Source organism: Micropterus dolomieu, linkage group LG03 (assembly GCF_021292245.1).
Source record: "Micropterus dolomieu isolate WLL.071019.BEF.003 ecotype Adirondacks linkage group LG03, ASM2129224v1, whole genome shotgun sequence".
NCBI classification, from domain to species: domain Eukaryota; kingdom Metazoa; phylum Chordata; class Actinopteri; order Centrarchiformes; family Centrarchidae; genus Micropterus; species Micropterus dolomieu.
The window spans coordinates 25,205,492-25,233,135 of NC_060152.1; the positions used below are offsets into that span (position 1 = coordinate 25,205,492).

At 41.3% G+C, this 27,644-nt stretch overlaps 1 protein-coding gene across 1 annotated transcript; it reads right to left on the reverse strand.

The window, feature by feature from the left end:
• Positions 1 to 311: 311 nt before the first annotated feature.
• LOC123967768 (basic helix-loop-helix transcription factor scleraxis-like) lies at positions 312 to 11,475 on the reverse strand. The gene is made up of 3 exons (XM_046044010.1): positions 10,949 to 11,475; positions 10,375 to 10,591; positions 312 to 382 (listed from the first exon to the last, which is right to left on the reverse strand). The coding sequence occupies exons 1-3, from the start codon at positions 11,347 to 11,349 to the stop codon at positions 344 to 346; spliced, it is 657 nt and encodes a 218-aa protein (XP_045899966.1). The 5' UTR covers positions 11,350 to 11,475; the 3' UTR covers positions 312 to 343.
• Positions 11,476 to 27,644: the final 16,169 nt, after the last annotated feature.

Genomic DNA, 27,644 nt, shown 5'->3' on the forward strand with positions numbered 1-27,644 from the left:
TGAACAATGCAGTAAAAAGTCTCTTTTTGTGTTGTAGAAAGGTTCTTCATGGTCTTGATAAGCATGTGAAAGCCCTTTGAAAGTACTGCTAAACTTTTCAGAAGTGTTTCAAACATATTTGAAAACATCCTAAAAAGTAAAAAGGTTCTTGTAAAGTGATATAAAAAGTAAAAAAAAAAAAGTAGAGGAAATGCTTAGCAAAGTTCCTTGAAAAGTCCTGGAAGCGCTAAAGAAGTCCTTCAAAAGTCTCTGAAATGCATCACAAGTCTTCAAGTTGCAGTAATTCACTGAAGGCGCTGTCAAAGTGACAAGCATTTTATCCGTGTGGCTTGTATCCTCACTGTTAACTTCTGATGGCCGTCTTCCTGTCTCTGTCTTTGTTCTGCGAGAGAGAGAGAGAGAAACAACATCTCACATCATCGAGGATTCAACACTGGAATGATTTTCAAAGGCTTAGCACAGCTTAGCTTAGCATCGCAACTAGGGACAAGTTGGAAAAGCTAGCGGAAAAGTCAAAGAACAGAAGGTCAGTTCAATTTGCATTACAAATGTATTTCAAAGTTTTTGTCAGGGAGTACAGGTAGGGGACAATTTTCCACCCTTTACTCAAATTTTCAAATATGCTTAACAGGTGAGCAGGACTGTCGATGATCAGCCCTTCATTATAGTGTCATGACAGTCCAGGAAAATATAGTTCATATTGTGGAAACAGATACTGTTTTACTGCAATCACTGGCACAGTCATGTATTTGGTTTCGTACTGTATGTATTTTACCAGGGTGGAAAAATTTGATTACCCTTGACTGCATGCAGTAAACTCACACAAACACATTCTGTACACTAGCATGCCCACTGTACATTACTCGTGGTAGGGGTAGCTCATTTTATTACGGCCTGAAGAGTGACCTCATGAGCTGGTGTGTGACAGCCCGGCATGATGATGTGCTTCTCATTTATCTGTGGTATCAGAAAAGAGAAGCCTTGATTTCCTGGCTGGTGAGGAGACTTTCTCTATCTGGCCAGGAAAATAACATCACATTTTCCCTCCTCACCTAACCTCTGCTCTGCTCACTTCTCAGGCCATCCACCGCTTGCTTTCCAAGCTACAGTCAAGGGACTTTATCGAACACACCACTGAGTGATATGCAACAAACGTCATCCCTGCCTCTCTCATTTCTTTTCAGGGCTGATGTTTGATTAACTCATAGCTGGTGAACGATCTTAGGCTGTTATAACCTAATTTGTGGTCAACAAATATATTAAAAAAAACATCTTTATATTGTTTATGCAAGTGAAAACAGGCAAACTTAATGGTAATAAAGGTACACAAAAGCACTGGGTGAAAATCTCACCAGAGTGTAGGTCAACTCATCTGCACTCCTGTCCTCTCCTGACTTTTCTTTCACCTTCTCATATCGTCTCAGCTAACCCTCTGCCCCCCCCCCCCCCCCCCCCCCCCCCCCCCCCCCCCCCCCCCCCCCCCCCCCCCCCCCCCCCCCCCCCCCCGCCTTCCTCTCATCAGCCGAACACCTGTTACACATTTCCTCTCAGACCGTGCACAAGGTGTAGGTGTTTGGAAAAATCCATTTGACTGACATCAACAAAGGTGGGTAGGTGTTTGGAAGGGTATCAGGCGGTAATTAGAGAGTGAGATCATAGGATCTGGACAGGAATCGGTCCTCCGGCTGATTGAGGCGAGTGTGAGGAGACACAGGAGCTATTATTGTCAATACATCTTCCAGCTGGACTGAGAGCAAAGGATCATTATTAGATTGCTATTATCTAGACATGAACCATTACCATTATGTTGTTGGCTGCGTGTGCAGGTAGACGTCTTTTAGCAGTGTTTATAACCACCTTCTTGTTAGGAAGATCTCATTTCTTGTTCCATTTTTGTTGTTTAGTGGTGTGTTTTTTTCCTGGGTGCCAAATGTAGATGAGATGTGGCCCTTGGTTTAAATGTGTCTAGCACCGTGACTGTGGCAGAAACAACAACATCTAAAGTTGAATGTTAGATATTGGTAGTGTAGTGTAGGTCATTAGATGTTTATCTACACTCTAAAAGTCAACATTTTTCAACCGTAGTAGTTCACTACTACTAGTAATAATTAATTAATGTTGTCCACTATAGTGTGTTTACACTAGTGTTGTACAAATGTCAAGTGGGAGCCTGTCTCCTAGAAATTACATTCATTAAATATTAATGCAATAGCAAACGAAGTTTAAGAGAAATATGATGCTGGGGATTTAAATTGTGTATCAACATATCTGCCTCTGATACAGAGCGTTCAGTGACAATGTAGTTCATTAGTTTTCCTACAATATCTGCTCATAGCAAATGAAGCTTGATTCATCTTTTTTATCGTCACATTACACAAAGTTCCAGAAAGATGGTGGTTAAATACTGAAAAAGCCAAAAGTGACTTAAGGCACAAGATAAAACATGTTTACTCCAATAACATTTAATCAAAACCAAAATCCTTTCCTAACATTAACAAATGTGCTTTGTGGCCTGTACTTTACCAAGCGTAGGACTCAGGATGCAAACCCCCGGTCTCTGAGGTCCAGGACACCCGTCCTTCCACCCTCGCTTTTGAATTCCTACATGCACAAAACTGTTGCTCTTTCTTCACCGGAAGAAACATTACCAGGGAACATAATCCAGGCAGCAATTACTGTATGTTTGTTATTAAAAATTGACAAAATAAACAAGTAGCATGTAAGTGTAATTTGTAGGGGACTGGATTGCATATAGCATACTCAATTTATACCACAAGACAACACAAGAGCTTCAAACCACCAATCACAGTAGAGGAAAGGAAAGGTCAACTTAGAGAAGGGTAGTTTCCTAAATATGTTTTTCAATTTTGCCATCTGACTCATATATACTCCTCACAGACACAACACAAACTATAATACCAACAGCTGGATGAGACAAGTGCAGCGATGCGCTCTGGTGTTTCTTGGAAGACACTGTGGAAAAATTGTCTGTATTTCTCAGTGGAAATAAAGAGGAAGTGGGTCCACGAGAAGTATCACTCAAAAACCGTGCGTGACAATTGGATGATTTACTAAATTATATTAAATGACTGTGAAATCACCAGGAATCAGCCCACGTCTCACTGTGAGTGTTCAGCGCTGGTTTAGGAAGCACAGCTGTAGCCGGCGAAGGCGGTTCAGCTGAAGTCTAACTGGTTCAGTCAAAACAGGAGGAGCGGGGCTTTAAGGCTGGCCTGGTAGTCAAAACAATCTCCTGAAGACTAATAGGGCATGATCAGATGGCATCTCTGCCCTCTCTCCCTCTCTCTCTCTCTCTTTCTTTCTCCAAACACCCACACACACACAAAGACATACCACTGACTTCCCAGGGGGGTGATTTGTCCAACGCTAATATGATTACCTGATGATGTTTACTTTTAGATGCAATGTGATGATATTACTACGGTGGAACAATATTATTGTTTAATCAAGGTGAAAGGAGCCGGTTTTAACTTCAATGTGAAGATAGTAAACACTCTCTTCACGGCATCTTATCAACTCTACAAATTCAAACTTTAAAATAGTTTTTCCGAAACTCAATAAGAGCCGGTACTTTACCTATAACTGTGGATTTTCCGTGCACTCTCTCACTCTCTCTCTTTTCCTGTGTTAAGCCGTTCTGTCAAATACAAACATCTAATTTAGTTTCTGGCTGCATGAAGAGAGGAATGACTGGTTGGAAAAAATAATTCCACCTGGGCACTGGCCCGACAATCGTATAAGGAGATTGGTATTCAACCATGAAATGAAAACTGGTAATATTCCTTTAGTTTATCGAGTGAAAATATGTGAATATGTGTCAGTTCCCTCATGTGTCTAACAGAAGCAGTAATTACCCTCATAAATGGTCATCTATTAGAAGATCACAGACTTGCGTTGAAATAGTGCAATGAATAACGCATCAGACTCTTAAATTAAGCTAACTAACACCGAATAAGCCACAGTTTGCCATTATGTGGCTTGGATACATCAGACATGTACTCTGTGTTCACTGTGGTTTGCTAACAAGAATCTTGATGGCTTCTGAAAAACACTTGATTTATCCTACTGTAGATTGCCTAATCAGATGTAATTCGCACCAGCCGGCCACACATGCATTTAATTATTCCCACATTTTAATAATCTGTTATAATGACTCCAGAACAAGGCCGACTTAATTTTCACCAGTCTCAGATGACTTGATTCTGCTACATTACTCATCAACCGGCACTTCATCATCAGCGCTAAGATGTGCACCCTACAACAGCCAATATGCCATTAGCTTCAGTAGACATTGTTTTAAGAAAATGCACAATTTAAATGGCCCAATGTCTGCTTTTCTCTGGGTCCTGGATCTTTTGAAGATTTGTTCTTTGCCTGGCTCAGTTTTCTGTAGTTTGGTTTTAATTTGCTCCGTGAGCAACCCTTTCCCTGAAGACCAAATGACAACAGAATGATAGTTTTGCTAATAGATTTTGTTAGTCATCTGACCCGACTTCTTTTGTTGGTGTTAGATTAGGGTTTAACTGCTTCCATCTGTGCTGAAAATATAAAGACAGGTCCATGCATGAAGACACACGTCATACATAGAGCCATGCTCACACACAGACACACACTGAACGTGAGCAAGAATATATTTGAAAATTGCCTGCAGTATATAAGCTACCTTCAATGCACCTCATTAGCATAGCTTGAAATGAGAAGCAAACAGGCAAAGCTCTCGCTCGTGAGACACAAAACATTAACTCCAAGTTGACACCAGCATTATCAGTAAATGAGGGTAATTTAGTTTTCATCTATGGCCTTGAAACGTCTACCTCATGCACACAAGTGATGTAATGCTTTTTTTCCAGTGAAAACAGACTAATAACCAGATGACTGTAAAAACCGCAGTCATTAGTCTGCTCTTACACCCGTCCTATCCATGCATTTAAGCCCTCTTAAGGTGCACGCTTCATTTGATCTCTATAAAGAAGCAAAGTGTAGTTTCGGCGCAGTCGAAAACCAACTGTCCAAACCGGAGGATAAATAGCTAAGTTGATTATCCCACTGAGTCGTTGGCTATTTCTCTGCCTCTCTTACTCTCTTTCTCCTTCTCTGTTTCCACACTTCCTGCACACCATTAGTTTAGAAAGTGTTGAAAGCACAGTCGTGATCCAGGGCTCCTTAACTGAGTAATCATATATGTGAGTTTTTTTTTTTTTTGGTGTCGAGAAAGAAGCAATGAACTGCCGGCCCGCTGAAAAGACTTGAAAAAAAATAAAGGCAGAAGCAGAATTGAATGCTTTTGATAAAGTCTCTGAGTGTGGTGCACTGTACGCCTGTGTCGTGTGTGCGAGTGAATGCCTGCATGTGTGTGCGTGTATGTGTCATACGTGTGGGCGCGGGGGTGTGTGTGTGTGTGTGTGTGTGTGTGTGTAAGCGGCAAGGGCGTTTTGCAGAGAGCGGTTTCCAGGCTTCTTAAACATCACCATCAAAGCCCAACGTCAATGTGTTTCTAATAGCAGCAGCTGAATTAAACACTGGCTGTACAGGCCTCAGCAGAGGATAAATCATTTACAGAACAATTAGCTCATTTGTTGCTCTGCTCTGCACTGCCAATGACTTCCAGACACAGAGAGCCAGCCAATGTGTGTGTGTAGGTGTGTGTGTGTGTGTATAGGTGTGTGTGTGTGCTGTATATTTGGATATATGGACGTATTGTCTGTCATTCACATCCATCTTAGAGTAACGAACACACATAGCTCTTTATCACACCCGGTCTTTATCTCTCTCTCACACACAAACATGCTCTTTGACGTTTACTCTCTCACACACAAGCACAGATAAGTTGGTTTCCAATTGCATGGTGCAGATTTAGTGCCACTGTCTTTCCATACGCCCTGCTTTCCAGCCACCCACAAAAATCATCACAAATAAAAGTTTTACAGCAGCCCAGATGTAAATTAGTACTGTGTGTGATATTGGGAGCCGTATACATCATTTGTTATGTTTGTTGTTACACAAAATTTAAACACTTCTTTTTAATTCCAAAGAAATTCCAAATAAATGAGATTCCTTCAAGTTGGAATTAAATCAGAGTTGCGCCTTAAAACGCTTGTAAACTCTTTCACCATCACAAAGGAACAATGGTGTGTTTACAGCAACCACACCATAAGTATTATAGTATTGATATTTTCACCAGATTTTTATTTTGTTTCCAAACATATAAATTGTATTTTAATTCGTCAATTGATCTTCTTTAAATTTTAAATATTGGAAAATGTTTGACCTCGTCATATCCAGCTTAAAAGGAAAAAGCTGAGCATGATTGTTGTTACTGGCAGATGAATCGCCATTTCTGTTTACGTTTGCCATTGAATTGAATTGACCCGCTCCCTGTTTCGGGCCAAAAGAAATAAGCCACAGTTGCGGAGGAAGCTGTAAAAATCCTTCAAGCGCTAAAACCTTAAAGACAACGAAGTAAACAGATTAGCACATTTTTAAAACGTTTTCTGTTTGCCTTCACCTATAGCACAAAGAAAATATTTTTTTTGCAGATGCTCACCTGGTGTGACACTGGAGATATTAACACCACAGTGATTAAAAAAGCTGCGACCGTGCTGTAGGTTGAGTCCAGGCACCTGACAGTTTCACTGATCAGCAGAAGCACAGAGGCCTAGCACAGGATATCTGCATCAATCAACCAGACAGCGCAGGGATTTAAGCAGCCCTTTGCTCACCTCAATCCTCTATCCTCAGCCCTGTACATCTCATTCACAGATGTAGCTATCAAGAGCGTCCCATTTTTTTTACTGAATGTATCAAAGACATCAGTTGCGCTCCGGTTTTTGTCCATGCCAAACTGCTGGTGCTTCACCTCAGAACAGATTTTTTAAAAGTCAAAATTTGTCAGTAATGTATGTTGACAGGAAATATCTTGGCTTCTGATCAAAAGATGCTGAGTAGAAATGACCCACAGTATGTGGCTCTGTACCTGACAACTTGAGTGGGGAAAGAATATCTAGAGGTATTGCAGAAGAACAGATTTGCACTACGAATCTGAGCAACAGAGCTATTCAATAAGCTCTCACTAGGAAAGAAAAACAACAATTTCAGGCTCACACATTCTCCTCAAGTAAAACAAAGTGTTGCTGTCCAAAGCAAACCACATAACTCAAAATGTTAGTTTTTAATTTTTGTTTATTCGTATGTGGGCTGAATGTTTTTCCCCAACTTCTGAAAGATAAATAAACCATTAAAAAGCCATTTCATTAGCTGAAAAATGCATCGTCACAAAGCTGACAACAGATACACGGTTTTCACAGGACAGCAATGAGAATCGTTTTTAATCATTTTCAATCTCACTGTCACTTTCTGGGAAATCACCCCACCATAACAAGAAGTTATAAAGAATAAATCATCCTTCACCTGTATAAAATTCATCTTAAATCTTTCTGAATCGAGTGCATAAAGTCACATGGATAATGAAATCACATCAGTATTCCACTGAATATGTAACAGTTTAGCCCCCTCTGTGCAGTAGTCATTACTAACAAGACTGTTTGTTTTGAAACAGTTATACTGTATACACACATAATAAGAGGAAATGAGCGTATACTTTTCTCACTTTCACCCTCTCCCACATTGGAAATAAGCGTAATTGAAGCGGCCGCTCTCAGCAGACCTGACAGCTGTGATGAACCTCAATGACCATAAAAACATACAAAGAGAGCACTCGGGACACAAGTATCATTTTACCTTCACAATCGTTTCCTCTCTGTAATCACCAGCACTAACTCTGCCCTTTAGCCCACTTATACGCACTGTATAGCCACTTTTCCGGGGAAAATGAAATTCTCTCAGGTTCTGCCAATCAGGGTTAACCACGTTTACGCCAGGTGAGCCTGAGGTATCCCTGATATATACACATATGATTCCACTAACAAATATTACCTGTATATTGAAAACCTGATACAACACCGTTGTACTGGGCGCGACATGTTTCTTCAATGCCATTGTACATGGGCAAATGTGTATTAATCCTTATACTGCTCCTGTTTAGCTAAAACCTACAGTGCCCAGCTGTTTAGCAATTTATTGAGCCATTTCAAAATGAAACTACATATTTGTAAGCTGTTAACAATTTGACTTTTACTTTAACTGGAACCTAGAAGGGAGGATTGTTTTGTGTGATACAGAATTTGAAAGAAGTACATATGGGACATCTTCTTTATGAGGACTTTATCCTTCTTTTGTGCAAACCACATCTAAGTTAAAACTTTAAAATCTTTCCCTAGCTCATCTTCTTTTTCCTCATGTGTGATTGGTGTAGAGTGTAGAGATCCTGTCAATATGGAAATCAATCAAGGGATAATTTAGAGATAATCACTTTCAGCTGGGTACACCTAATCAGATGAAAACAGTAAAGTTCAGCATACATCATACACAACAGAGTGTGAACTGTTATGGAGCTAATGGGAAACAGCAGAATGTGACTGGCGTCAATTAGGACAGGCTTAGTCAAAGTGTCCACATTTGAAGGGTTTGACATGAGAAAGTTTTAAAATTGTTTTCTACCCAGCATGCATTTACAGGTCAGTCATGTGTCTGCAGCAAAGAGTTGACAGCAGCAGATAGTATTACACAGCTCCTACTGACAGCTCTGACCTCCACCAAGCTGATCGATATGCAGAGAGCTGGGGGGTATGAGGGAAGCTTAGGGGAAAGGTCTGAAGAGGAAAAAGTGAAACAGAATGAGATGAGTGTGAGAGTAAATGAGGAAGGAGAATAAAAATGAAGAACTCATGGTGGGCGCACTCAAGCAAAAAAGAAAAGGCGACAGAGGAGACAGAATGGCTAGTTATCTCCCAGCCGAGGGTGTCTGGGTTTCAGACACAGAGGACGTCTAAGCTTTCACTCACAAAGGTTCAGAGGGGAGGCAGGAGGTAGGGGGGAGACACACACTGCTGAGACTCCGGTTATCCCCCAGCTAAAGGGTCTCTGGGTTTAGACACTGAGGAGGGTATTAGCTTTCACATACTGCTGGGGTAACGGGGGAGTCTGCCAGATGTCAGCTCCTTACCCATAAATCCTGCTAAATGGGCAACGGCTAGGATAGAGGGAGAAAAGTTGAGTGGACGTCACCCCTCTATCATCTTCTGTACAGGCTGGTGGTGTTTGTTGAAGTCGGAGCTGGACTCATAAATTTGGTATCAGTCAGCTGATAGGATTTCTTCATTCCCTGTTATTTCTCATCGGACTGACGACTTTCTCATGCTGAGAGTGTTCTTGATTATGTGTGTTTCCTGTATTGAATCAATCAAATGTGAGTTGAACTTCGCACCGGATGACGTTCTCCTTTTCTGTATCTCTATTAAGGTGTGTCGACCGAAACAAAGAGAAATCTGACTTTAGCTTTTGTCATGTATTTTAGATTTGTTGTTTGTTTGTTTTGTTCTGAATGTATGTTTTTCCCGAGTTGTTAAGCTCTGTATAAACTGTGAATAAAATGTTTTTAACACTTGTGTGTGTAAGTTAAATGTATAAAAGTTGTGTATAAGAGTCACCAATCTTTGTATCTCAGGTCAGTTCTTCAAACCGTCTCATATTCAGGCTGACGTCAATACATTCTTTTAATTATACACATGGTTTTGGATGGATTTCATGGGCTCCTGGTCATAAATCTCACTCGCTTCATAAATACCCTTGTAAACTTCAAATATATATTTTTTAAAAAAGAAAGAAGAAACCACCACAGTTGGGGTTAGACGGTTTTTACGCAACGGTTGTGCACGTCTTGTCTGTGTTATGGTAAAAAAAGGGCTATGTGCCGTTTGACCCATAACTTTGCTCAGCCCTCTCTCAGTTCCTCTGACACAAAAACAACCACTTCTATTCACTGTAACGTCCAGTGAGTTTCAGAAAGCACCTTGAACTTCTGAGCCACCTGCTTGAGTAAAACTAACCCCCAACAGAACAATAATACACAGTCCTTTACCCTAAAAGAGGACTTTAAAGAGGTTCAGCTTTTAATGTCCCTCAGGGTCAATCAGGTTTATAGGCACAGTCACTGATCTCAGGTCAGCTTTAAACACCAAACTGACCCTAAAACTTCACAGTTTCCCCAAAGAAGCCTCACTCTATAGTTTGATAATTTTTTTCTAAATATAAACATGCAACTTTTATTATATTTTTAATTCTGGAAAAGAAATTTTAAATGCTCTGGTTATATTTGAAAAGTAGTAGTTATTTAAGTACTTTTAGTGTAAAATAGCTAATAACACTGTTTTGTTGGAGAACTTACTATGTAAAGCATTTTTGTTTCAGTTGACTTGGACTTTCTTGCTTGTTGATTTATAATTTCTGTCTGCTCACCAATTTCCTCTGGTTGCTGAGGCAGAAAGTACAGATGTGCTTTGGCTGAGCTGATTGGTCAGATCCTCGAGTGGGGGAGGAGTTAACGTGGAAGAACGGTGGCGAGGGAGTGTGGCACGGCTGTCCGTCATGAAGCCCCTCTCCCAGGAGCAAGACGTTCCCCAGGTGACTGATGTAGCTGCTGGCCAAACGTAGCGTCTCGATCTTCGACAGCTTCCTAAACATCAAGTCAGAGCGAGATTTATGGTATCAATCAAAACATTTAAAAACTGTACAATCATTTTAGAAAATGTATTGTTCATGCATTTAACCCCTATCAAAACTTGTCCACTTCCTGGGCACTAACTCTTTGACACATCAGTTATAGGAAATATCTACTCATAACTAAAGGCAGCCTTACCTTAATTAGATTGCAGGCTTGTAATTAACGGTGGCTGTTACTTATAGCTACATAGGGGACTACTTATTTTGATTCTCAAATGGGGAAAAAATGTAGTCCATTATATTTTTAGGAACCTATTTGTTCATTTGTGACTAAATGTCATGACCCAATTTGAATCATGTTGCTCTGTACCTGTCTGCTGGCTCAGTGGGGATGAGCGTGCGCAGGGCTGTGAATGCTGTGTTGACAGAATTGGTGCGATCTCGCTCCCGTGCGTTGGCTGCGGTCCTCTGACGACCCTCCCCAGAAGGAGAAGACTCCGGGGGGCCAAGCCTTCCCGTCATGGCCCCTATATCTACCCCTCCGCACCCTCCTCCCCCGCACAGCTTCCTCTTCCTGTTCACCTTGATGTGAAAGGCAGATGGCGATGAGGAGGACAGGCGGAAGGCAGCAGAGCTGGTGGAGTTGGTGGTGCGCTCGTCGGAGCCCGAGCCCTCGCTTCCGTTCTCATCATCGTCTTCGGAGAGCAGGGCGATGTCGCCGTACAAGAAGCGGCCTGCGGGAGGCGCCGTGCGCAGCATGGCGAATGTCATCTTCTGAGCAACAACGCTCTGACAGCTACTGGTCAATCCTCGTGAGATTTCCACTTGCTGTGGTTCAACTTGTAACCTTTGCAAGCTTGTTATAGCAAGTTGCAAATTTTCTGGTGATGCTGCTGATTAAAGGCGTCCGCCCCTTGAACTGTTACTTCATGCCCAACTTCTCTTGAAGTTTGTTGAAGCAGGTCAGTCAGATGTAGCCCTTATGATGCTAAGTTGATCCTTAGTGGTCAAGAGCAACTTGACGTCAGAGCTGCTGTGTCACAGGTGGATGCAGGTTCCAGGCCCCTAAAGTTGTTCTCTCTTGGTTTTTACAAAAACACTTCACATCCCAAAGGTCAGTTCTTCTTGCAGTTAATCCTTTGGATGAAAGCCAAATTTAAAATGACATGTTGAAGTCAAATTGCGGTTGATTTATCCTCCTCCCTTTTTCTACTCTAAATCTCTTTCTTGGTCCTTTGTTTCTATATTTGTCTGTTTCAATCCCAATAGCAAAAACTACTCCCAGTCTGTGACAGCAGTTTAACTCACTCTTCCTCTCTAGCGGTCTCTCTCTCTCAGCTTCTCTTCATGTCCCTCTTTCTCTGCCTCTTTGCTCCACGTGTGCCTGCTGTCTGAATGTTTCCGTCTGCCTCTGGTCTTATAGCCTGTGGGAGGGCCGGAGGACTCCTCTGCTCCACCCTCTGAGCGGCGAAGGTCCCTGGGCTGCTGTCTAGAAGCAGGCCAGAGAGACCGGAGGCAAGAGGCAAACCATCAGCGAGAGTTTGTTTTGGCTGCACGCTAGTGCGTTTAGGGGGAAATCCACCCTAAAACAGAACCTGCATCACCCTCATTTGCTGGGTGGGTTTGGTGACCTTAGAGACCACAAAGGCCTCTGAAACACATTCCTTTCAATATAAATACTCTGTACATATTTAATTTCTTGGATGGTGGAAATGAAACAGAGATAACTTGTTGTCATCTAACAGGAGTAATAAAGATCTTGGACAGTGCAATCAAATATCAAATGTCTGAGACAAAACATATTCTAAATCTGTTTAAGATTACATTTTTACATTGTTGCTTCAAAGACACGACCAAACTCTGTGAACCCAAAGTTATTTAACTTTGCCAGAGGCCAAATCTTCACGAAACAAAGAACTTGATCAGAACACAATTTCACAATCTTCTGTAATAATTTGTTTTCAGGTTTTGACATGGATCAGTTCTGCAGACAAAAAAGCAATGTCTGCTCCAGTTTTCCTGTTTTTCCAAGATGGGTGACTTTTCCACGAAATATGGAGTACGGAAGTATGTTGATGACAAAAGATTTAAGAGAGTGCAAAACAAATTCTGCTACTCAGTAAACATTTGAGAGCGCACACACAGTTTTGTAAGAGCAAATCTGACATAAGTGTTTCATCCCGATCATCTGCTCGTTTCTGAGACTATTTTCTTAATTTTTTCCGGTTGATTTAGCAGCTTCTGAACACTTGAGATTACATGGGGTTTTTGATTAGCAAGCTGCAACTGTACACACCCATATGTGGACACCAGGGTCACGTCTTTTTTAAAGTTAAAAGTCAAGGAATTCAAGCTTTTGAATATATTGCTTCTTTGTAAGAAAGCGACCATGTGATATTTTGGGACAACATGTGTTTTGTTTTATGGCTATATGCCTTATCATTTAGCATATAATTTTAGTTAATGTGGGCATGTGGATCTGCGCTGTGTGAAATTTAGCCAAATTCGGGCGATCTAAATGATTCCTTCATTAGTTTATTCATACTGCTGTGTCAGATTTGAACCATGCATATTCCGAAAATGCTGACATTTTGAATTATTTTGAATAATTGTTTTTTTCTTTTCTTTCTTCGAACCACTGGTTAAATTTCCCGTGGAGTTCAAATCATAGTAAACCCAACCCTCATATCAGGCTCATTAGATTTCCGAGGACAACATTCAGCTAAGAAGTGACAATGAGACACGTTCATAAAGGTTTTTGTTGATAATGGTTTAATTATTTTATCCCGTAAAATTATTCATAAAAAACAAGAAATAAGAAAATGCTACATCTGGTTCAGAAAGTCACACTAGAAGTAAACACAACAACTATGACAGCTAGAAACTGCATTTAAATTAATTTGACTCTCAAGATTACTCTGCCATAATGGTGTAAAAACTATACCATCCATCCATCCATCGTCAACCGCTTATCCTGTTTACACGGTCGCGGGGGGGTAGAGCCAATCCCAGCTGACGTCAGGTGTAAGGCGGGGTACACCCTAGCCAGGTCAATCTGCCAACAATTTGAATGAGATTTTAATCATCTAGTTAACGCGTTTTGAGTGTAAGGTAATACACAAAAGACTCCTCTTTGTCTCCATCTGGTGGTTAAAAACACTACTGTCCCAGGTTTAAGTTTGAAAGTTGAAGAAACAGCTTGACCCTTCTCAGTTTGAGCTAAACGGATGCAGACTGCCAAAAGTGAGAACGGGTAGCTTTGATCATTACGAGCGTGAGAATCCTTATTGCTGGCTCAAATGTAGTTACACAATTCCTCTAGCATGCTCACATCATCTGTTAGGCTCACGGTTCTGTCCTCCCTTACACATAAATCTAATTCTGCTCTTACAAATCATTGCCTTTTCGTTCTCAAGAGGTTGACTTGCAGACTGAGTAGCGCTCAGATTTGTTTTGTGCTCTCTCAAATCTTTTGTCGTCAACATACTTCCATAAAAGAGCTTGCTACCGGCGAGAGGTAGGACTGGGACTTAGTTTTGCAAAGCCTGATGTTTTATTCAACCACATTCTTGACAGCAAGAAGCTTGAGTGGTGAAGTACAAGTTTGCCTTTCTCCCGTGTCTTCTTTTCTTCCCTCTGCCTCCCTGTCCGTGCTGTGTTTGTCCCTGGACAGCAGGCTGGGAGGCGGGCAGCTGCAGTGCTGGATGGTTCAGGCTGGGCTCGTGGTTGAAGCCTTTTATCTGTACAAGCTGTGACGGTAGAGGGCCTGCAAGCAGTTTGCCCTCAAGGGATTCAGATTTTTGGGTGGAGTGTTTTAGTGATGAAGGGGAGGCTCAGGGGTTTGTAGTAGGGGAGCTGCTACTTTACTCGCTTACACTCCCTTCAACAATCTGTCTTCCTCCAAAAGATGAGAAGAGACAGCAAAGGGAGCAAATACAGAGGAGGGAATAAAGACAAGAGTGGGAGAAAAATAATGAAAGACAGAACAGAAGGAAAGAGATCTATCTATCAAGCTATCTAGCTACAGATGCAAATCAGCTATCTGTATTAGAGGTGTCCTAGCACTTTGGAAAATGAAGTTTTCCCTCCAATTTTACTAAAACGTTTATACAGGCTTCATCAAACTCTAATCTGCTTTTCCTCCTTAAGGTCTTTGGGATTTTATCAGCCACAATCATGCAACTTAACTCTTATTTCCAAGGAACTGACTGACCTTTAAATTTTGTTTCCTGCTTCAACTGTGCAGTGGTTAAAGGTTGACAACCTATGTAAAACTCAACTATGAGGTCTACAATCCTCAGAAGTACATTATTGAAAACTCTAAACCCAACTGCCTTTGCTGGTATGCTTCTTCTGTGTAGATTGGCAACCGTAAGCCGCTGCTGAAAACTAATAGCACAATGAATAATCTGTCATCTGCCGTGAGTTACACAATGTTACAGTCAGCATTCATCATTCTCTCTCTCTTTATTGCTATGTCTTTCCCCTCTTCTGTTCATATTTCTCTCTCCTTCCCTCCCCTCTGGTTCTATCTCTACCCTTCAATCACAGTCATAGTGTTTATGCTGTGGTATTGACTGTATGAGCTGAAGCCAGTGCTGGTTGCAGTGGTGGATTTAAGTACATACAGGAAGTGGTTGGAGCAGCCAGGATGGAAGAAGCAGGCCGATAGGTAGGCTATAGGTGGGAATCAAACAACAATCTAAACACTGTAATAAAAAAAACAGCACGAACAAAATCTGAATTTCCTCCAAGGATCTGGTTCAGAAATGAATGGCTTGGCACTTTATAAGGTAGATGGCCGAGTGAGTGTGAGCTGAGGCCTTGCAATCGCTGTCGAGTTTTTGCTCATGCTAGACATACGCATTCACAATAAAATGCCTTCACTGGCACTGAACAACAGCAATTTCATAACTTGAATGGACCAAGAATGGAATAAGAATAGAAATAAGCAAGAAAAAAGTCTTCGATTTTATAGTTTGTGCTTTTTCCACTTCTCATTGGTCACATCCGGTCGCTGGATATCAGATGTGTTTGAAAACAGTTGCCTGGCTGTCAACTTTGAACATATGAGACACAGACTGGATCTACATTACATCATGTCAACTCATGAAAGCGGCACCCTGCCTTCATGCAACCAGTGCCCCAGGTCCTCCGCAGTGACCTTTCCTGCAGATCAGATTCCCACACCTGGGCTTCACCTCAGTTGGTGTCCCAGATTCAACAGCCAATGTTATTGCTGTTATAATTACGTTAGTTTTGGAAATAACAAAAAGGCCTATATGAAACTGGACAGAAAAAAAAACTAAAATCACACGACAAAAACAAACTTTGTCTTTCGAAAGCCAACACTGCAAATGCAATCAAGCAGCTCATTGCTTTTGCAAGTGGGAAAATCATGACAACATGTGGCAAACAGTGGGGTTTGGGTCTGATTCCCTTTTGGATCTGTTTCTAAGTGTAATAGGCAGAATACTCAAGTTGTGAGCATGCTTTTAATTTGTTGTTTTTAACTGGCAAAATCAGGGCGGTTCTGGAAATGGTTCAAGTTTGGCAAAAAAATCTGAGACATCCTCTGATGATATTGAGCGTAGAGAGTTGATTGATTTGTTTTTTGCTACCCTTTGTTCAGATGTAAGGTAAGTCTAGAGAAGACATACAGTATATTACAATATATATAGGTAGGTAAACCTAAAATATTGACATGGTAAAAGTAGCAACAGCAAGTAGATCCACGCCCAAATACCTAGATTAATGCCTGACAGACAGTGTTTAAACTGACAGTATGTATATATGTGATTTCCCACTATGTTCAACTAAACTGCTCAAAAATAAGGGAATACTTCAGCACAGTATAACATCTTGTCAGCTGAACTTCAGGGATATCAATCTGTCCAGTTAGGAAGCATAAGCGATTGTGAATCAGTGTCACCTGGTCACAAATGAGAGCAGGTTCACACTGAGCCCACCTGACAGACATGAAATAGTCTGGAGACGCCGTGGTCAACAGTATGCTGCCTGCAACATCATCGAGCATGACCGGTTTGGCAGTGGGTCAGTGATGTATCTCTGGGGAGGCATATCCTTGGAGGGTCGCACAGATCTCTACCTGCTGTCCAACGGTACCATGACTTCTAGGTACCAGAATTAAATTCTCAGAGCCAGTGTCAGACCTTAGTGGGTCCTGGGTTTCTCCTGGTGCAGGACATTGCCCGGCCCAATATGGCCAGAGTGTGTAGGCTGTAGATGACAAAAGGCATTGCTGTCGTTGACTGGCCCTCACATTCCCCAGACCTGAATCCAATTGAGAACCTCTGGGATGTTATATATCGCTGAATCCAACACTGCCAACTAGCGCCAAAGACTGTCCAGGAGCTCACTGATGCCCTGATCCAGGTCAGGAAGGAGATGTCCCAGGACACAATCCACCATCTCATCAGGAGCATGTTCAGACGTTGTTGAGAGCCGAACACACTATTGAGTCAGCAATTTGTTTTTACTTTGATTTTTGGCATGATTTTGAATATAGCCCTCAATCGGTTGGTTATTTTGATTTTCGTTGACCACTGTTACGTCATTTTGTACAGTAAAGGTTTGAACTTTGAACTATTTCATTTATCGAGATCTGATGTGTGATTTAAGTGTTCCCTTATTTTTTTTGAGCAGTATATCTTTCCAAACCAGCTTCACTCACTGTGGTCCGTCATTACATGCATTAGCATGATCTTCCTCTGATTTGCATCTCCCAGGAGTGTGTGGCTGGTCTAACACAGTATCCATTTCTCTCTCAATTGTTGCCTGCAGGGCAGACAACATTGGACTGGGTATAATAGTAGACATCTTTTCATAATCACACGTGGCTGCATTTGCAAGAAGAATGTTGTATGAAAAGGAAATAGCTACATTACAACTCAGTAATGGTGACATTTACATAAAACTACACAAAGTGTTGACCTAAGTCCACTTCACAGACTCTGGATTTTACATAATCATTCTGACTGTGCCTCAAATAGAGAGCATAGGCTGTCAGCTACAGGTTATTTCAGAAATTACTACGCAGCGTTTTATAAAATTTAGACATCGCATGAGGCCATGGGCAATGTGTTGATTATGAGGATGCTGTCAGCTTTTTCATTCAGCCCTTGTTGTTCAACTGAACGTTACTAAAGTGATTTTCTGAAATCCTCTGCTTTCCTTATAGGTTATTGTGAGTTTTTTTGCAAAGGACATTTGCACATCAATTCGAGGTGAAAATGTGCATCTCTTTCTGCTCTATTTTGTTTTCTTGTCGTGCTACTGATCAACAATGAAGTCTCCAAGCTTTAGCAGCCAGAGCCGGCAGCCGTTGTCAGTAAAAAAGTTGAAAAACAATGTGTCAGAATTGCTAGGTTTGTGTGTTTTCTGCAAAATTTTGACGTAGAGTGAAAAATCGAGATGTGGTGGGTACCTGACCTGATGACCTGTCAACGTTCTGTACTACACATTGTCAGCTAGCTGCAGCACTGACAGAGTATTGTGTGAATGGTGGTTTAGAGCAGTTAGTATCAGTTGTACTTTAAACATTTAAATGACTGCAGAATTAAAAACATATTTGCTTAACATAAACAACACCAGTCAACTGATATTATATATACATTTCAGGTTTAAGGTGTTGGCTGATTTGTGATCATTGTCATTTTATCAGGCATCACAAATGCCCCCCATAAGGGAATTAAGTGACCAGATGCTTTTTAAATAAGAACCAAAGTGTCAGTAACAGCTAAGCTGTAATCATCAGTAATATGTAGGATTCATTTTTATTAAACTATGGGCCATCCCCACCACTTCCATTTTTTACATTACAAGTTTTTGAGATGGTTTAGTATAGGTTAATGTTTAGGCATTGCTGTGTCTGTGTTATAAAGCATAATTTGATTAGCTACAGGAAACTTTTGAATTTAAGTCTCACATTCATAATATTGAAATAAAATGTAAAATATCTTTTTAAAATCATAGAAAAAAATATTATATACGTAAATACATACAAAATGAAGAGGACAGTTTGCAGCTATTCTTGTGTGTATAGGCCTACACGTCCGTGTTTGACAAAATATGCTCTTAAGTAAAAAACAAACCTATGACATCTCTGTGAGGATTAGGGATAATGTTAAGCTAGCTGTCGATAGTCATTAAACCTCCAAAGTGAACAGCTTTCGTAATGCTTCATAATGTCTACTCTTACAGAAGATGACATGAGGGAGGCTTTGGATATAATTAAAGGCACCTTGACAGAGCTGGGAATACTAAGGAAAAATACTGAAATAAGTAAAGTAACTAATTAAGTAATTAATTAAGGCTAATGTCAATCAAGCACAAGAAAGTCTAGGGGAGCTGCAGATTCAGTTGATAATTGTCTGTATGTTCAACTATACCAGCGACCCCTCCTCATTTGATAATAATATAAAAATAATAATTATAGTCGCTTTAAAGTAACTTTCCTAACACAGGTTCGACCAAAGAGTAAATCTGTTGGTCCTGAAGGTCTGCAGTCATTGTACTATAGAAATTACACATTTGACTTTAAAGTCTTTCTTTTTCTTTGGGAGAGTTGTACCTTTTCATGATGATGGTTGCGCACTTCCAGAGACTAACAATCACATAGTGATTTTCTAAATTGAGCAATGTTCTCCTTTAAGGACGCAGCAGCAGCAGCAGCAGAAGCAGCAGCAGCAGCGGTGGCGGCAGCAGCACAGTAGTAGAACGCCATCTGATAATCATTACCCCTCCCCTCTCCTCCCCTCCCCCCTGCTTTCTCCTCCTCCTCTCGCTTGATACTCTTCTCTCAGCTCAGACGTATTATTCATTACGCTGATGAAAAACACCCAACCTCCCTCACACACAGACACACTAGCACAAAGACACATATACACTTACATACACACAGTCCCAACCCAGCTGAACCGCTCTGGCGTGGGTCAGGGACCTGTCAAAACTCGGAAGCAGGTCTGGACCCGATACGGTACCACAGACCAGGCGTCTAGAGGGGGGGAGAGACTCCAAGGAACTGAGCTGTTTATCGTAGTCCTTGGTAGTCGTTTTGAGCCTACGCTGAAAGTGAGAGAAGGAGGGGAGAGGGGAAGAGTTTCTAGACTTGTTATGGTGCCACTGAGCAGACGTCTGGAGAGGGTCATTACAAAAACTCAGTGTCCGCTTGCCACGACAGTGAGCACAGAAAGAAGGACAGCAGGAAGAAGAAGAATAGGAAAAGGAAGAAATAAAGGTGGTAGGGTTGAAAGTAGGAGGGAAAAAGAGATGGAAACGGTGGTTGTGAGACAGAGGAAGAAAACTAGGATGGATGGAAATGAAGGAAATAAGGAGGGAGGGAAAGAAGACGAAGGGGCGAGAGTTGGCGGGGGTCTGCAAAAGCTCCAGACTGCATGCTGTACAGCAGGAGGAACATGGTCGGAAGTGCTCGCCCCCGACTTGCCCCCCCCCCACGCCCCCACCAGCACCACCACCACCACCACCAGCAGCCCCAATTTCAGCTTCATTCAGCCACAGCTCCAGCCACACTCTACTGCGTTTCCCAAGAGAGCCAGACTCTACAGCTGGCCTTATTAAACCGAGAGGCAGAGACAGAAAAAAAGACGGCGAAGGAAAGAGAGGTCACACAACTGGAAGACATCAGTTGAAACCGTGCTCGCTCTCTTTTTTTCAGGCAGTTTTTTCCGTTCATATCCCGTTTTATGATAGAGTTTCTCACAAACACGCTCGCAGTGCACTGGGTTCAAACACATAGTAAAAAAAGCTATTGTTTGATTTGACATCCCTCAGAACGCTGTAAAGCAATGAAACAAATGCTGGGAAATTAAAGTCTGTGTGACTTTTATCTCGTTTGTCTGAGTCTGTCGTCATACTTCTGAGCCGCGCTGCATGAGGGTGTCTCTTCTAGTTTGTTTGAATCTTGCAGTATTTGTGAACACACTGGGGCAGTAAAAGAAACGTTGAGGGATGGACGTCTGTTTCCAATCCATTATCTGGTGTTCAATTGCAATTTGCTTCTTTTCCACTGCAGCTTGAGTTGCCGTTTCACCTTGAAGGGTTTTTGTCTCAAACGATCCCTGCTTTAGAATAATACACAATTACACTCATTCACACACACAGTTAGTATTTCCACAAACAGCTACCGGCCACTGACCCACTCCACTGGGGAAATTGAAGGTGAAGAGCATTACTTAAGGCCATCTCACCTCCACTACACTTTGTCTGGGGAATCAAATTGGCAGGACACTTGGCTAACACAAACCTACAGTAATATGGTTTATCAACAGTCTGTTTTCCCGTGTTGTTGGAATGTGCGGGTGAAACAATAAGCCAGAGTATTTCGTCACTTTGTAAAGTACTTCTAAATGTACTGCAAAAAAACTGCAGTCAGATTGGATCTAGGGCAAATGTTTTTAGGTAAAGTTTTTAAGAGTACAAAATTATGACCAATGAAATAAAGCTTTCACGTTTTATTATCGTCACTTCTTTAATGATGATTATAATCAGTTATTATACACAGCATATACAGCCCAAAACAGACCAATCACAGCTCTTGTAGCCTCGACGTGGTATCTCCTTTGCCAACATAGGCCCAACATGTAGTAGCATTTTGGAAGAGGTGCATGTCAGCTGTGGTGTAATCTATTGTGTAGCTACAGTATGGCTCCTCAGTGCATAGGCTCCGTAACTACACCATAACACCTCACCTAGCCAGACCACTCTCCGCACTCTGTTACCCTCAGCATTTTATTCAAGTGTAGGTGAAATGTCTGCTTCATGTCAGTGGATATAAAAAGGAAGAAAAAAAAACAAGACACCATTAGCTTTTTCCGCAGCCAATCAGATCCAGAGCAGCGCTAAAAACTCCTTTCCCATGACTATTAGTCTCTGTTTCCTGTTGAATGAATTTTGAATGCAGAAAATGAATGGAGAGACACTTAACAAAGGTATAGGGATTGGCTGGAGTTGACTGAGTGCCAGTTTAGAAGCACTGCTGGTCACCTGTGAGATATTGGCTTTGTTGCAGTATAAACAATTTTGAAAGCTCTATAGATATTATCGTGAGCCATATCCTCAAGGGAAACTGCTAAAGGCTTTGTTACAACTAAATCAGTTCAATACAGGCAGCTGCAGCTGGCCTACAGTCCCTTCATGATGGGGAGTAACTAATATTAAAAAATTTGAGCTGCTCAAAATCACTCAGCTCAGGAAAGGCTCCTGAAATCAGGGCAGATCCAATCCAGCCTCCTTTTTACTCGCTCTGAGTTATTGGCGGCGTAAAAGCCGCTCCCCAGACTCTGCCGTTAAAGGCCAGTAGCAGCTCTAGCTCTCCTGTAAAAGTGGTAGTAGCAGACTAAAAGAGAAATCAGCTGTGATGTCATCACCACTAATGAGGTGGCAGGAACAAATTTGACCACCTGACTCACCTCTCTCTCTGTATGTTTAACTTTCTCTTAAACTCTCCCAATCGGTTTTTCTTCTTCCCTCTATCTGCCACCATCTCTTCCCACCACTCATGTGTTTTTCCCCCTGGGGCTATGTGTTTTTTCTGACTGGTTGTATGAGCTTATCCAGGCTGTGCTGCTCTGTTGTGCCCTGGCTGCTTGACTGCAATCATTTCCAGAGTCACACTTGAATGGAGCAGTTTGAGCTTACAGCACAAAACTAAAAACAAAAGTTGCTTGAATGCAGTTCACGTTTTTAGTATCTAAACGTTTAACCAACAATCTGGCCAACACTGTTGGTCAAAATAAATAAAAATCTTCTAAAGGGTAACACAAAATAAAATGGTTAACACTATGGTTTTCCAAACTCTTAAGGCTCTGGTTGGCCCTGCTACGTTCCATGGTGTAATGACTGGCTGCCTCAAATGCCAGGGAGCTCACATCACAGAGAGAGAGAGAGAGAGAGAGAGAGAGAGGGGAACAAAGAGGGGGGAGCAGAGAGCATGACAGAAAGAGGCAGGGGTAGGAGGTGGTAAAGAGCCTACTGGCAGAAACTTGCCACCAAGTCTGAAATCTACAAATTGTTCTTACAATTGCCCGTTGAGAAAGAAAGATACTGAGAGATATATAAAAATGTATTGTTTCATATATATACAAATGAAAGAAAATAAGAATAATTACCACACATTAAAATGGGAGGCGAAACATGAAAACAGCTGTTGGCAAGGTTTGTATGTAAGAACATGCCCACTGAAATCACAAAGTGGGTCACCAATACAGAAGAATATCCTACTGACAACTTGTTTCAACCAACAATGGTCCTGTAAGCTGAAGCATGAAGGAATAGTTGGACATTTAGCTTAGCTTAGCATGAAGACTGGAAAAAGGGGGAAAAAGGGGGAAACACAAAAGCAGTCTACCAGTACCTCTAAAGCTAACTAACTACCACATCACATATTGCTTGTTTAAACCATACCAAAATTGAAGTTTGGGGATTCTGTGCCGGACTATTTCTTTGCCCACCGCAGTGACTTCCTCCAGTCTTGTCGTCACCATGAGGTTGCAACCAGCAGAATAGCGGTGATGTCAGTCATGGCAACTTTCAACAAAACATTTATTTGACGACACTGTGAACGGCCCAGATTAGGATGCACTCTCTGACCAGCCTCTGTAGGCCATGGTTGATTACATGGTCTATAATTGTTGCCTGTATCTCATTTGAGATTTCTCTGTGCCACTCTCAGTCCCCCTCTCTCCCTCACCATACCACCCCGCTGTCTCCACAGCTGTAACATTCAGTCTTACCCTTGCAGTATAAATGTGTTTGAGAACTGATCGGTTATGAGTTTTACCTGTCAGCTAAATTGGACAGCAGTTGCATTTGGTTGCTTGCTTGCTTGAAATTTAATTGTTCCCCATCTAGCCTAAGTCTCTCCAACTCACAACTTTTACAACAATGCCACATAACTATTATGTATCTAATATAAGTGGGAGAGGTTATTATGATGGTTGGTCGCTCTATTTAGCCTGTAGCATTTACACAATGAACATGTGTATAATTGCATTTGAGAAAAATATGATTCATTAGCAAACAAAAGCAAAGTATTTTGATCCAAATGGCTTACTCGGTGCCAAAGCAATCATAAATGACTATAGCCATGTTGTGAACAACTAACATAATTGTAGTTAAATAGTTTGACAAAGTTTAATTCGACAATTGTGCCAAAGCGAATGAGAAAAACTGTAATATGGCTTATATCAATTTCAACAATACAAAGATATACTATACATTGCAAGATATTGGACAGGATTCACAGTTACACGTTTACTGTTTGTACTGTAATTTGTTGACAGAGCATGTCATTGTGTAAAAGGAAAAGACAAGACTGTCTTAGAGCACTGCATAGCACAACGGAAAAAATACTAAATTAGAAATGTGCACTGATTTTCAAGAGAATGAGAAATTGCTTTTATGATTATGAAGTGACCAGGGGTCTCGTTTATAAAACTGTGCGCCCAAAAGCCAAAAATGGCATACGCCAAAAAATATTCAGACTTATGAAACCACTTGTAAGCAAGTTCCCTTTATAAATCACAATCAACTTGAAATGCGGCATATGTGAGGAAGCTCCATGGCTAACCCTTCAAACACCCATAGTTGCCTATAAATGGTCAGTGAAACGCCCCTCATTAATATTAATAGGTCCTGACTGCAGGAAGAAAAGGAGGCAAATTCTGACAGAGAAGCTACAAAACGAGATTTAACTCAGTGTGACACTGACGTTCCCTTTGGTGAAGCTGAAGCATGTTTGGTGGGTAAAAAACGCACTTTCACGCAAGGCTTGTCCACCGGATGAAAGGGGCCACCGGAGCTCCACCCCTTTATAACCGATCTGCAGGAAGAGGCATCCCTCTTGAGTAGTGACGTCACTGATCGGAGGGGGACACACACACTGAAGACAGGATGACCCAGGTACAAATTTGGATTCCCCCGTTTGAAAAGAGAGTACACCATTCCACCTGTGTTTAAACATGTATTTAGGCTACACAAACACTCCACTCACTTAACGAGGCTGGCAATGAGTTAAAAGAAATAGCCTGTGACTTGTTGTAAATAATAGAATAGTGTTATTTTTCCATAATGTGTTTTTACAAGCAGCGCATCACATCCACACGCTGGCGCACAGCGTTTGGCTCGATAAGGCAACGGACAATACATGAAACTATGCACTCGTATTTGCTCAAGTGAGGCATTGAAAACTGCATCAATTTAAATATAATTTGTCCTCCTGTTCACCTTATCAATCAAACGAGTGTATGATTATTTAGAAAGGCTTTAAGCCTATACTACTCAGAGGTAATATTTCGATATATTTTGCACAGTAGTAGGCCTATTCATTTCAAGCAGTTTCATCCTTCTGCCATGTGAGTCGCCGTTTCTCATTTCTCTTCTTTATGTGCGTATGCATGGTTCAGAGTTTACTTAGGGTACGCACATTTTCCAGCCTTGTTTTGTACGTACACACCATTTATAAATGAGACCCCAGATGATTTGGAGGTTAAACAAGTAGTTTTTTGAATTTCACTTCTGATGTGAGAAATGTACCAAAGTGACAGAGAAAAACTGCAACACATTATATCTCGTTATGTCTCACACTAACTTCCTGGAGTCTTGCCGTCACCGTGAGGTTGCTAGGCAACAAGTGAAATAGTCCCTGGTAAACAGGGCTAAACTGACAGGTGGCCCACCAAAATCGGTTGGACACCCCTCACCAATGCACCGTCCTTGCTTTTAAGGGCTTAGATTAGGGGTTTGACAAAACTATGAGACTTGACACTGTCGGAGCATGACAACAAGACAACAATATATTTTAATAGGCTTAGTATTTGAGAAAAAAATGTATTGAGAAAATAGTTGATAGGGGGTCTGGGGGTCTTCCCCCAGAAGATTTTAAACATTAAACACTTAATTTCCTGCATTCTGGAGACATACTTGTATCAACCCTCAAAAACTGCTACCTTGTTATGCCATTTGTCAAACTGAACCCTATAAATCATTGAGCTGCATTTTAATTATTAAATATCATAGGCCATTAAATACATTTATTATGATTTTTATAATTACTACTGATAATAATTTAAAAAGAAAACATTTAAGAGGGGGGTCTGGGGGTCCTGCCCCTGAAAAATGTAGGCTTTAAACACTTCATTTCCTGCATTCTGGTGAATTTTTCTGCACCAATTTATTGAGGAAATGTCTTTATTTATATAAAAGGAAACACAGAATTCAGGTGACAATTCAAAAAATAAAAATATAGTGTAATATATTGCTGTAAGGCTCTCGGCATTCGGTATTGCTGTCAAATGTTTCTCCTGTTTCTCATTTTATTTCATCCCTGCTGAGTCAACACACATGCAGACATGACTGAAGTAACCTAAAGTCTTTAAATGTGCACGTTTTCACCTTTTCACAATGATAAATGAATTCATTTTAATTCAGTTATAAACCCGTGCACCTTAATAGCTCGTATGTTTCAGAAGCTTTTCTGCTCATGTTTAAAACTTTCTGCACATTAAAAATCTCTCCCATTTGCAGAATAATAATTTAAGATATAATATTACGAGATATAATGATTATAATCATTATATTTTAACAAAATCTACCTGCCCCACTGCTGTGCATTACCCTGCGTTATTGCTCTGCTGATATGGTAGTAGGCTGCTACCCCCTTTAGACCGTCTGACAGACACAGAGCCCATCTGGGACTGTACTGGATGAGACAAGCTCATTGCTCTTCATCAGAGTCAGAAAACCAAAACTGAAAACACTTGTGATCAGACAGAAATATCTCCACACATCCTCTCTCTCTCTCTCTCTCTCTCTCTCTCTAAATGTAGTAGCTAGTATTGCGAGTAGCCTCCGCTCTTTGAAGAGCTGCGAGACAGGCTGCGTCATAAAAATTATTGCATATTAGCCTAATGTGGAAAATATTTCTTATGTTGTTGAGTTACATTAAACTCCGGCTAAAACCCCGGAACAATTACCTGGCGACGCCGTTAGTTGGGTACCCTACATATCCCCAGCGTCCCCAGTGTAAATGAGCCTCCCTCCCTGCTCCCTTCCTACAGGTAGAGCTACTCATGCAGGAAACAGAGAGCAGAGGGGGTGTGGGCTAGTAAGACATGTGATTGGGCCGGCCCAGTGTCAGTATAGAAAATCACCCAATGGGCCGCTGTTCGTGATTTATGGGCCGGTCATTGGCCCATTTTTAAAACAGTTATATAAATGAATAATTTAATTACACCCGCCCCAAAGGCGCGTTGGCCCACCGGGCATTTGCCCGGTATGCCAGATTACCAATCCAGCCCAGATGGTAAACCACTGTGTCGTTTTCATGCTTGTCTTTTGTAAAGATTAAACAAAGGAGACATAACATGTTAAGAAGTGAGCTTTAGAGGTGCTGGGATTTTGTTACTTTTGGACAGAGCCAGACTAGCTGTTTCCCCAATTTTAGTCTTAATGCGAAACTAAGCAAGCCAGTGAATAAGCCAAAGTGAATAAGATTATTTCCCGAACTATTATGTTGACATCTTTCCATTCCTACTGCTTACCAAGGGTTTTATCTATCTTACTATGACCACATACTTTAACACTGGCAGTAAATATTCATATTGTATAATCCATTTATTTTGCAAAATCATCAAATATGAACATTTTTTTATGCTCTTTGAACATTGGAAAGGATAATACACCTAAAACAGCTGCTACACACGCTAATAAACAATTTGAGCAGCTCCTGTGGAGCTATAGAGTCATTGCTGAGGGGTTCAAAGACGGTAAAAGGGGGGCACAACTTGTTCATGTCTTCTGTCCACATGTTCCCATCTGGGAATCTTGATCTCAGCCTTCAGTGGCACAAACTTTCAGCTGAAAGCCAGATGACTCTCTTTCTGTCTGCCTCTTTCTCTTTTTCTCTCTCTGTAATTCTTGTGTTTTTAAATATGAGTAAAAGCCATTTCCTGGTTGAGACAAAGAGAGAACATGTGTGTTTTCTGTATGTGGGAGAGAGAGAAAGAGACAACATGTGGGAGTCTGTG

Coding starts and splice junctions, on each gene's coding strand:
- LOC123967768 (XM_046044010.1), bottom strand. CDS start 11,349: ATGACATTCGCCATGCTGCGCACGGCGCCTCCCGCAGGCCGCTTCTTG. Junction 10,592..10,948: donor CCCACTGAGCCAGCAGACAG/GTACAGAGCAAC, acceptor CTTGATGTTTAG/GAAGCTGTCGAAGATCGAGA. Junction 383..10,374: donor TCAGCAACCAGAGGAAATTG/GTGAGCAGACAG, acceptor TCTCTCTCGCAG/AACAAAGACAGAGACAGGAA.